The sequence below is a fragment of the Equus caballus genome, chromosome 11, assembly GCF_041296265.1.
Source record: "Equus caballus isolate H_3958 breed thoroughbred chromosome 11, TB-T2T, whole genome shotgun sequence".
NCBI classification, from domain to species: Eukaryota; Metazoa; Chordata; class Mammalia; order Perissodactyla; family Equidae; genus Equus; species Equus caballus.
The window spans coordinates 37,892,515-37,905,136 of NC_091694.1; the positions used below are offsets into that span (position 1 = coordinate 37,892,515).

The 12,622-nt window shown below is 37.4% G+C and overlaps 1 protein-coding gene across 2 annotated transcripts in view; it reads right to left on the reverse strand.

Moving 5' to 3' along the window:
- Positions 1 to 3,734: 3,734 nt before the first annotated feature.
- Positions 3,735 to 12,622, reverse strand: part of SLFN5 (schlafen family member 5) — a 30,764-nt gene continuing 21,876 nt past the window's right edge. For both annotated transcript variants that reach the window (XM_005597565.4, XM_023653009.2), the window contains exons 4-6: positions 11,844 to 11,969; positions 7,325 to 8,045; positions 3,735 to 7,150 (exon numbers count right to left, since the gene is read on the reverse strand). In XM_005597565.4, the coding sequence (XP_005597622.2) occupies positions 6,340 to 7,150; positions 7,325 to 8,045; positions 11,844 to 11,969 (1,658 nt within the window). In that variant the 3' untranslated portion in view covers positions 3,735 to 6,339. The remainder of the gene's footprint in view (positions 7,151 to 7,324; positions 8,046 to 11,843; positions 11,970 to 12,622) is intronic.

The following is a 12,622-nucleotide window of genomic DNA, read 5'->3' on the forward strand; positions in this document are numbered from 1 at the left end:
CACTCCTTAACTTTTGTAATTACTGTAAAGGGCATCTGTTGTTTTGATCTACCAAACATCCTCTCACCCTACTTTAGTAACTGATATTCTTTTGAGGAACTAGTCTATCCACTTTAAATCAAGCCTTGGGAGATTTTCAACCAAGGGGCTTTATCTATGATAGTTAAGAGTTGAGTACAGTATCCAATGTAGGCAAATACAACTCTCTCACAGTAATTTGACTTTCATAAACCAAGTAAAGAAAATGACTGGAACCAGTTCACACCTGCCATTTAGATCCTTGGAGCTTCCTAGGTCCTTATCTTCTTTAAAGCCTATTTGGTCAGATTGTCTTTTGATTCTGTGAGTGGTCTCCCCTCATGATTCCAGTGAATTCTTTTTCTGTTACTTGTTTGTTTAAATTATCCAGAGGCTGCTTTTACTGATTAAAAAAAATCTATCTGACATAAAAATATTTTTACTTTGTCAAGGTTTCTAACATCCTCTTCTGTAATCATAATTCCTATATATCTTAATTATATACCTATGAACAAGTTTAAAGTCCAATTAACATTATCTTTTATTTTCACATATGCTTGCTTAGCTGGATTTTCTCACTGAGTAATTTTTCTTCAAAAATGATTCATGGGTCCTGTATTTATAGAATTTTTTATGTTCAAAAACATCCATGAGTTGCCTTTGTACTAGAACAATATTTTGGCTAGGTTTAATTTTTTTAGGTCAAAATTTCTTTCCCTAAGAACTATATATATATATATATATATATATATATATATATATATATATATATATTGCTTCATTGTCTTCTTAGATGCTTCTAGTCAAGGTGGAATAACAGGGACCATATTTACCCTCCCTTCCGAAACAAGTGCAAAATCAGACAGAAACAACAGGTCTCAAGACATTGGAAACTGGTCAGTGGAGGATTGTGATCCCTGAAATAGAAGAAACTTACAAGGTGATCACTATCATTGTCCCAGCTCACTGCCTGTAGGAAGTTTCTAGGCTGCAGTTCAGAGAGGGAAAACTCAGGTACAGTTTGGCAATCTCCATGAGGTGAACATACAGAGTTGTGACTGTAAGGAGGCCAAGGAAGCTAGAGTTTATAGGGCAGAATACCAAAGACGAGAGAGCTTCACAGAGAGGAAATTCTAAAACCTGCAAAGCGTTCCCTTTGAGTACTCAACTGAGAACTTATCAGCTCACGGCTGTGAGGAAACACTTGAGCATGGAGACTCACCCAAAAGTTTAGAGAGAACAATCCTTGGAGCTCATATACACCAGAAATAGTCTGTTCCCACCAACCAGAGGGAAAACATCAAAATTCACAAGGCGTTAGGTAGAATACTCAGAAAAAATTTGCCTCAGTAGGTGCAACAAGTTAACCCTAGACTAAGTGCTATCCTGGTCCTATACAACAAAGCTTAAAAACAAGATCCAAAAGGATCAAACTATTTCCCAGTAACTTAACCATATCTCAGAACAAAGCTCAAAAGTACTTGTAAGAATACAAAAACATTCAGCAGCCATCATGGTAAAACTCACAATGTCTAACGTCTAATAAAAAAATTACCATGTATGCAAAGAAGCTGGAAAATACCAAACATAAAGGGGAAAAAAATCATTTGAAATTTACTCAGAACTAATACAGATAATATAATTGATAAACCATAACATTAAAATAGACATTATAATAGTATTCCATTTCTTTAAGACGCTACAAGAAAGATTGAATATGTTAAATAGAATCATGGAAAATATTTTAAAAGGATCCAAATCAAGCTTCTCGAGAAAGACTAGAAGATGAAACAATGTCTGAGCTGGAAAATCCACTGAATGAGCTTAATGGCATATTAGACATTGCATGCAGAAGAAAAGATTGGGGAACTTGAAGACATAGCAACAGAAACAACCTGATATAAAACACAAGGAAAAAAATTTAAAGTACAGAGTGCTAGTGAGTTGTGTAACAAAGCCAAGTGGCCTAATACACATATAACTGGAGTACCTGAGGAGAGGATGGCATATGGAAAATATATTGGAAGAGATAATGGCTGAAAAATTTCCAAATTTGGTGAAAACTATCAACCCATAGATCCAAGAAGCTCTCAACAAACCTCAAGCCCAAGAAATTTTTTCAGTTACCAAAGGTCATCATAATTACATTGCTTAAACCAATAATAAAGAGAAAATCTAAAAAGCAGACAGAGAAAAATGACACATTATGTACAAAGGAACAAAGATAAGGATGACAGCAGATTTATCACTGGAAATGATGCAAGATAGAAGACAATAAAGCAACAAATATAAATTATTGAAAGACTAAACCACCAACCTAGTTCTCTACCCAGCAAAGCTATCTTTCAAAAACAGAAGTGAGAGGCCAGCCTGATGGTGCAGTGGTTAAGTTTCCTTGTTCTGCTTCAGCAGCCCAGGGTTCACAAGTTTGGATCCCAGGCATGGACCTACATACCACTCATCAAGCCATGCTGTGACAGGCATCCCACATATAAAGTAGAGGAAGATGGGCACAGATGTTAGCTCAGGGACAATCTTCCTCAAGCAAAAAGAGGAAGATTGGCAACAGATGTCAGCTCAAGGCCAATCCTCCTCTTCAGAAAAAAAAAGAAGTGAAATAAAGACTTTTTTCATAATTTCAGATTTTCAAAATCTGAACAACTTAATCATCAGCAGACCTACACTATAAGAAGTGTTAAAGAAATTCCTTTGAACAGAAGGAAAATGATGCAAGATGAAAATCCAGATTTACACAAAGGAATAAAAATCACCAGAAATGGTAACTGCATAGGTAAGGATAAAGAATTTTTTTCATATTATTTAAACCTCTTTAAAAGATAAGTGGCTGTTTAAAGCAAAAATAATATCAACATATTAGGGGATTTATAACATATATTGAAGTAAAATGTATCTCAACAATAGCACAAAGTCTTGAAAAGGAGAAATGGAAGAATACTTTTCTAAGGACCTTATACGATACATGAAATGGTAAATATCACTTGAAGATAGACTGTGATAAGGTTACATACATATACCATAAACCGTCGAGCTACCACTAAGATAGCAAAACAAAGAGTTACAACTAATAAGCCAGTAAAGGAGATAAAATGTAATCATTAAAAGGTGCAGAAGTAAATCAAAAGGATGCAGAAAAAAGGAAAAGGGGAAATAAAAAACATAGATGGGGAAATAGAAAAAAATAGCAATAGGCTAGATTAAAACCCACACATAACAATAATCACATTAAAAATAAATGGCCTAGAAAGTGGGTGAGGGATACAGGAGATCCTTCTGTACTACTCTCTGCTACCTGTGCAACTTCCTATGAATCTCCAAATATTTCAAAATGAACAGTTAAAAAAGCAAATAGTTTAAATACCTCAATTAAAAGGTGAAATTGTCAGATTGGATTAAAAAGCAACTGAATGAAAATAAAAATACAACATACCCTTGTCTTCCTGTATGGAATATTGCTCCAGAGAAATCAGAAGCCAGCATGATCTATGACACAGATAATTGGATTTTTCTGCTAGGACTGTTAAGAATTCTTTCAATCTGAGGATTTATTTTAGGAAAAACGTCCTCTATTATATCTTAGAGTATTTTCCTGTTCCATGTATTGAGTTCTATACTTCATATCCATTTTTAGCAGATCATTGTACTCTAGATATATATCTTCTTTATAATTACTTTAATATTTGTCTTATTTCTCTCTGTTTATGTGATTATCTCAAGCCTTCCTATATGCCGGGAATTGGGTCTTCAATTTCTTGTTGCTTCTAAGTTATTTTCTTCTGTAACATTTCACAATCTGTTTCCTTAGCAATACCCTTCTTCAACTCTTTTGGCTGCTTTATCATTTTGTCTTTCAACTCTTGTTTTATTGAATTTACGGACTTTTCAAATTCTTCTGTACCATGAGACATGTGGGAGTTTACTTTTGTCCCTGGAGTTATCCTTCCTTTCAGGATAGGTTCTTCATCTGGCTCATAGCAGGTTTCTTTTTCACATTTTTCCCTGTTATCTTTCTGCCTAGTTATCATGCCATTTATCTTTCTAATGCTTAATAAGAGCAGCTCAGTATAGTCTTTCCATGTGCTTTAAGATGGTATGAGAGGACTCTCTTTGACAACTTCCTTTTATAAAGTAAAGCTTGTTTGTCTTCCTTTCCAATGTATAGGTGGAGACCTGGATGGCGTCTTCCATCTACTTTTCTGTAGCCTGGTGTGTTCTCGTGTTATTTGAAGCCCTCACTGTTAACCTGGCTTGTGCTCTTGATTGTTGCCTATGAGATTCCATTAACTCCACTGTACTGGGGAGCTCTACCTTATTCCTATGTGCTTTGCCTCCTTTATTGAAGTCACATGAAACCCTAGAAAATACTTCCTAGCCCTATAGAAAGTCCTCAGGGAAAATCAGGGGCTTCTACTCTTGAGGGTCCCCTCATGTTGTTCCCCCGAGCTGCCTATCCAATGCCTCAGCTGCCACTCTTCAAATTTATCATATTCATGAGAATTCTGGTTTTCCTTCTTTCATGAACCCGCTTTACTCAGTACTGCTTTGGGCAGGTGAGACAGTAGCTATGCCTTTATATAAATCTTTGTTATTCTATTTTTTACGTCCAAATACATCTATAGGGTGTTTATGGCATGAGGTTGGGCTCCATTCTTACTGATAAACTTGTGGCTGTAGTTTTACTAATTTTGTGTATTCTTTTAGGTTTTGGGAAAGGGAAAGTCTATGATCTGGATTCATTCAGGTCTTTATTGAGAGTTGCCAATTTTTTTAAATTTTTCACTAAAATTCTATACAAAGCATTGACAATTGATATTTTGTACCGAGGTGCAGACTCCTGGATACAGAAAATACGTACTGAATGAAAAATTGTTAGTAAGTTGAAAATATCAAACTCTTTCTATCCACTTGCCTTCCTCCATTTTATTGACAATAGAGCACTAAATGAATTGCCAATTTTGATATTAATCATTTTATTTTAAATATCTCTCTCTATACTATCGTAGAGTAAGTGATTTGCAATATATTCCAAGTTAGCTGTAAATTATTTCACAATAGATTAATTCCATGCTTTCCCATGGGCATGTCTTAAAATTTTAAAAGTTAAGTTCTGATATTGTAACCAGCGGCCAGAAATAATCAATTCTAGCTTCAATTTCATACATCTTACAATGAGATTTAAATTTCCCTCTTCTTAGGGAATAGCGGCGTCTTCCTGTATTCAAGAGAGAATTAACTCTTCGAATTTTTTTAGTTTCTGTCCCTCAGAAAAGAGAGATTTGTTGGGTTTACATATGGGGAGGATTTCTGAGAGACCTATTACACACAAGGAGTTTGCGCTTGTGTAGCAATAGCCTTTGAGAGACTCCAGGAAATCTGAAGACTCAGCAGAACAAAGACTAGATTTACTTCACCATTTCATTGGTTATTAAATTAAACGAAAAACAAAATGTAACCTTTGAATCTAGTACATTCATCCTCTTGGGGACCCCCTCGTTTTAAAATTAGTGAATAAAACGCAATATGTCTCCCTGGGGGACTGTGGCAAGCTTACCTTCGTATAATAACCTAAGACTCTCCACAGGAATAATATTAAAGCAGAATTAAAGAGCCAAGATTCCAAATAACCAAAAGGCACACATAAATTATTTTAAAACATAGTGATCAAAAATACTAATGCCATTAAAATAAAAAAATGGAAAACAATAAAGTAATGTAATGTGGTCTTACAAAAAAATTATACTTTGCACCATTTGATCTTACATTTTGAAACAGGTCACAACCATTCTTGCCCATAAAAGGCCAGAAACTACAGCTCTCCACCCTTCATCCTCTCCCAGGACATCACACCCACGCATTTTTGCGATGTGACTGTGTTAAAACTAACGAACCTATCTGAGTCTGCCCGGCACTCTTTGCTCAAAGATTTTCTCATGATTTCTTCCCTCACTGAGAGCTTCCTTGACCACCCTGAATACCCCTCCCTCTATCTACCTACCTACCTACACACACACACACACACACACACACAATCTCTGCATCTCAGGGCCTCTAATTACTACTCGGATGTCCCTATTACTATCTAAAATTTCTTGTATTTGTTTACTTGTCTGTGATCTGTCTCTACCCCAAAGAAGGAATTTAGTCAGTCTTGTTTGCTATCCCCAACCCCCAGCACCTAGAAGAGGACATGGCTCACAATGAGTGCTCATTAAATATTTGATGATTAAATGGTTAGACCCAATAGTTTCACAGTTAACTAGAGATGAGAGCTACCTAATTGTTTCTTAGACTGAGATCTTCCTGTCAGATAGAAACCTTCAGAATATACAGGTGTTTCTTTGCCCTGGAAGCCAGACAGAGCAGAAGATTGTAGAAAACGGCTGACTCAGCTGCGCTTGGATTAATACCAAACACAATGTTTCTTTCCAGGCCTGAAAATCGACGGACACTGTCCAGCACAATATGATTGCCCGTGATGTCTGACGCATCCTTGATCCGTACTACCAGATCAGATTCCTCATCGAGCTGAGACGTTCTTCTCCTCCTCATTGCTCTTAGAAGCTTATCTTTATATTTTTCCACTTCACTTGCTTTGCTGAAAAGCACAGCAATATCCTTGGGGGAATAACCACTCCTCAAGAGAAACTGGCACTTCTCTGCTACCCGGACCACCATCTCCTCCAGGTCTGAGCACTCCATATTCTCGAAGTTTCCTGGAACACCCTGAGCCCACTGAGCTTCATGGACCATCTCCAGGCACCCAGCGGGGATGTTGGGTGGAGGTTTTTCTTTGACCTCCTGCATTACTTCTTGTAGGTAGTTGGCTATTGGGTCTGCATTGCGGACCACTCTGGTGAGCTCTTCTTTTGGATCTTGGTCTAAGAGAGGGGGGAGGCCATTGCAACTCAAGTGGCTGGTCTGAAAGTAGTCCAGAAAGATCCAGAGAATTCCTGGGCAATCCTTTTCTCTCTGAGTGATGGTTCTCGCCTTCTCATACCAATCCCCGTCTTCAGTGCGGAAATTCTGAGCTTCATCAATGATGATGTGTTGAATCTTTTCAAAGTTATTTTTCATGAAGGTTTTCCGGGTCACTGCCTGGCAGACATTTTTCTCGCTGAAAATGTAAGAAATACAGTCAAGTTTCCCGAATCAAACAAAAGACACTAATTCTGCTCTTAAACTCCTCTGGAAATAGTAAATATAATATGACTCTTAGCATGTAAACTTAAAGCCACACATCAGTCAAAGTTACTCAAGAAAAGAAAGTGAATATAGTTAGGCTGCGTACCTCACAAACTTCCTCAGAGGCTGGTTCTCACAGATGTAGAGAATGTCATCTGGTTGACAGTGAAACACATTCCTGACCTTCTCCATGATCCTAAGAGCCAGGATGGTCTTCCCTGATCCAGGTAAGCCATGAACAAACAGCTCTCTGGTTTTGCGAAGGTTCTTTGAAAGCAACTCGTACTGTTTATCTGTGAGTAGGTTCAAAACCTCAGAGCCCAGCTCTTCACTTAAGAAAGATCTGAAGCCAAGCAGGACTATCACAAGGGACTGTAACAGAGTTTCCATGTGCCGGATGGTCGTAAGGTTGTAGGACTCGGGGTAAATTTGCAAATCAGAACCATGAAGGGTTTTTGCAGTTCTGTCAGGATTCAACAGGAAGACCAAGGGAGTGATGCACAGTTTCCCAGTGTAGCCACCTGTGTTCACCAGCTTCAGCTTTAAGGAACGGGCGAGTCTCATAGAATAGTCCTTCCAGCACGCATCCCACTCACCGAGGATGGTGTAGAGGAGTGGGATGTTGTTCTGGGAAAGCAGAAGAGCATCGCAGATGACTCCCTGCTTCTCTTGCAGACCCAAGTCCACAGCCCAGCTGCGAGAAAAAATCAAGACTCCTCGAGAAACAGAGCGCATTTCTCTATTGATTAAGTCTCTCAGACCTTTATGTTGTGAGATCAGCTCCTTGTAGAGGGTGTCTGGAATATATGACACTCTGTCTGGAAATACTAGACAGGGAAAGAATTGGAATGAATTAGAGAATCCTCAGACACACTAGTAATCATCTTTATGTGTAAAACATTCAATCCACGTTTGGGTCCCACCATGTGTCAGCCCTAGGTTATGCATTAGTAACAAAAAGATAAAATAATTCCCAGTCCGATGGAACTGATAACTGATTGGCATAAACAGAGACGAACAATAATTATGACACAAAGTGATAAATGCAATGGGAAAGAAGTGCACAAAGCGTTATGTGAACACCAAGGAGAGGTACAGCTTAAGAAAGAAGAAAATATGGAAGTGTTTATGAAGAAGGAGACACTTGAGCTGCTTCTTAAAGGATGACTATGAGTTAGCCAGTAGAAGGATGGGGGAGTAGAGAGATAGGCAAAATGGGATTCATGAGTAAAGCACAAAGAGACAAGATATAGCAAGGTCCATTCAGGCAACTCCAGGCAGTGTGCGTTGCTGACGTCTAAGGTGAGAGGCAAAGAGGTGGAGACGACGGTGGGGAGGAAGCCATTGTAGTGCCATCTTAACACCTGACAATGCTGACTATAATGAACAATACTGCATTACGTACTTGAAAGTTGCTAAGAGAGATCTTAAATGTTCTCACCACACGTACCCAGACAAATGGTAATTATGTGAATTGTTGGATATGTTAATTAATCTTATTGTGGTCATCATTTCACAATATATACATGTATGAAATCATCATGTTGTACACCTTATATGTGATGCTATATGTCAATTATATCTCCATAAAGCTGGGGGGAAAGAACACCTGGCAAAGGATGTATACTATATGATTTCGCCTACATGACATTCTGTGCAAGGCAAAAGTATAGGAATGGAGAACAGATCAATGGCTGCTAGGGGCTAGGAACTGAAGAGCTTGACTGCAAAGGGGCAGCATGAAGGAGCCTTTTTTGGGTGATGTAATTGTTCTCTCTCTTGACTGTGGTGGTGGTTATGTGAATCTCTACATGTTTAAAAACCCTTGGAACGGTATAACAAAAGAAATTCCATTTTACAGATGTAAATTTTAAAAACTAATTTTTAAAAGTGCTTTTTAAAAACGTTTTGGCTTTGGGGCTGGCCCCGTGGCCGAGTGGTTAAGTTCGCGCGCTCTGCTGCAGGCGGCCCAGTGTTTCGTTAGTTCGAATCCTGGGTGCGGACATGGCACTGCTCATCAGACCACGCTGAGGTAGCGTCCCACATGCCACAACTAGAAGAACCCACAACGAAGAATACACAACTATGTACCGGGGGGCTTTGGGGAGAAAAAGGAAAAAATAAAATCTTTAAGAAAAAAAAAGAAAAACGTTTTGGCTTTTTATATATGTATATAAAAGGTCCTTAAACCTTTGGAGATGACAAGCCCAAATCTGGAATCTAATCAAAGCTATGAACCCTCTCCCCAGAAGATAATCAAATACACACAAAATTCGAATTTTGAAGCGAGGGTAGAGGGAAGACACAAGGATGAATGCAGATTTCTGTGCTTGGCTGGATGGAGAATGGACTCTCTAACTGAGAGAGGCAACGTGGAAGAAAGAGCAGAAAAAGAATACAGGATGCAGAGCAATAGGCAGGATATACAGAAGAAATTGAAGATTGTCAAAGTAGGAGATGGATTTTGGAAATGCTCAGTTTGGAATACCTGTGGTACACTGAGCTGTCCAGCAAGCAATGGGACACACCAGTAAAGTTTGTCTGGGCTCAGAGAAATACTAGAGATATTTTCCACAAAAGTAGACTAAACTAAGGACACCTCCTACTACTATTTTGATTTAACATCATTCTGGAATTATTGGCCAATGAACTAAAACAAGTAAAAGAAATAAAGTGTATAAGTATAGGAACGGTTTGTTCAAAACTACCTTTGATATTGCATTAATAAGATTATTAAGTAAAATGTTTAGAAATGGTATAATGTACATTTTAAAACTAAGAGCTTTCCTACATGCCAGCAATTCATAATCAGAAATTATCATATAAAGATCCCATTGTACAAATAAAATTTAACATAGATAGTAACAATATGCATAAAACTTTGAAACAATTTGAGAGAGACACCATATTTCACTGATTATATGTACTTCAATGTCTCTGAAATCAAGATACATCATATAGTTTAAGTGGCATTATTTTCTCTTTCAATGGTAAATAAATAGTAGTGCAACATTTTTTCCTTCAGTTTGATGAAATATGGTAAAAGAAGACTTGGATAAGTGGCCAAACATTTCATGTTCAACTATGAAAAAAATTCACTGTTGTAAAAATGACAATTCTTTCCAAGTTTATCAATTTCATGTAACTGTCATAAAAAATAATCCTATATTGTCCTTTTCTTTTTGGTAGAACAAAATGATTCTAAGCTTCTTCTAGAAGAGAAATGCTGTGATACCATTTGAGGAAAGTGTATTCTGGTATATGTTTTGAATTACAATTTGGCAACGTTCACCTAAATTTACAAGCAATGTTACTACTTGGAATTTAACCTTAAGGAACACCTCAAGGTACTTGTTGAAAACGCATATTGTAGCACTATTTAAAATAGAAAAAAATTAGATAGCATCTAAAATTCCATCAAAAAAGGGACTGGTTAAAGAAATGATAGCAGGGGTCTTTGAAAAGTTCTTATTTCTTGACCCGGGTGGTGGTTACACAGGTTTCACTGCATAATTACTTATTAAATTATATCTTCGTTCTATGTGCTTGCAGTTTGTATTACATATTTTGTAATAAAAATAGCCAAAATTAACAACATCCCTGTTTAGGAATACTATGAAATACTAGACAATCAATAAAAGAATTGAGTAAATCTATGAGCAAGTTTGTAACAAGAGGTACACACACATTACTCAGATTTGGTCCTGTGCTTGCACAGCTGTCGTGCCTTCATTTTTACTGCTGAATAATATTCCATTACGTAAATAAACTGCAATATATTTAGCCATTGTTGTGACAACAGATAATGTGGTTGTTTCCTGTTTGGGGCTATTACAAATAGTGAATCTATGAGCTCTCATGGGCATATCTCCAATGATATATGTCTCCTGAGGCACGTGTACACATTTTTCCCTAGAAACTAGAAAGAACCGCTAAATGCTAGAGTATGCAGATGACCAGCTATCCAAGGTAATGCCAGATTTGTTTTCCAAAGGGATTAGGGCAACTTAATTCCCAGCAGCAATGTTCAGAAGATCTTGATTACCCAAAACCTCCCCAACACCTGATTGTCAGTTAAATGGGATAAGATGGTATCCACTTGTGGTTTTGATTTGTACTTCACTCATCACTGATGGGTTGAGCATCTTTCCATGAGTTTATTGGACATACGTGTTTCCTTTTCTAAGAAATACATCTTTATAACTATTGCCCATTTTTCTACTGGGTTGTTTGTCCTTTTAAAAATTGTGTAAGTTATTATATATATTCTAGATACCAATCCTTTGTCAGCTATATGGATTGCAAATATCTTCTTCAAATTTGTAGTTAAATCTTTTCACTATCTTTAAGGTATTTCTGAGGAACAGAAGTTCTTAATTTTCATGTAGTGAAATTTAGCAATCTTTTTGTATCCAGTTTAGGAAATCCTTTCTTACCTTAATAACACAAAAATATTCACGTACATTTTCTACCAAAAGTTTGAAAGGTTTGTTGCTGACATTTAAGTCCTTAGACCTTCTGAAATTGATTTTTGTATAATATAAAATAGGAGTCTAGTTTTTTTTTTTTTTTCCATATGGATGAACAACCAACACGTGCCAAAGCAACCAGAGATGACAAATTACCTGGAAAGTAACGTTTTTGCTGTTCTTCCAGACATTCCAAATTCTTATGAATGCACACGCTCCTGCTGCAGGGTGTGGTGGATGACAAACTCAGCGCAAGGACCATCTCAGAAAACCCGGACAGATCTTAGAAACAAGAACCAAGGCTTCAATATGCAAAAAGGCAGACCCCAACTCACAGCTGAGCTGTGCTGCAAAGCCTTTCACTAAGTTTTGGAACTCAAAGCCGTGGCCCACAGCTATTTGTGTTCACATCCTAAGTCAGCTCAGGAAAGCCTACGGATGCCTTGGGGGGGAAAACCGGTTTAGAGCAACAGTTTTTAGTTTTTAATTTTGTTATATTGAAGCAAGCTATTTTTACATTTTTAGAATGTTTATATTTTTAAAAAAATATGATTAGAAGATATGAAGGTCAATGGATATAAATTTCTGAGGAGATTCTGAAATGGACTTTGTTTTTCTGGACTTCTGAAGAAGTCACCATTGATTTTCTTTTGCCTAATTTCATCTTGGGCTTTCCTTTTCCACGGTGGATGCATGTCACCAACACTACCCTTTGGCTTATCAGTCACAATTAGCATCACATGCTGGCTCTCATCAGGAAAAGTGAGAAAGGAGAGGGACAGCCCTGTCATGTTTGGGCTCAAAAAGGAAAGTGGGGCAGAGAGAAAGGGAGAATATTTAATTCAGGGAACCATGCACGAATGGGAAGGCAGGGGAAAGCGACAGTAAGTTAAAGAGCAAACATATGTACGTGTGAAAAAGGAATTTCCTGAATA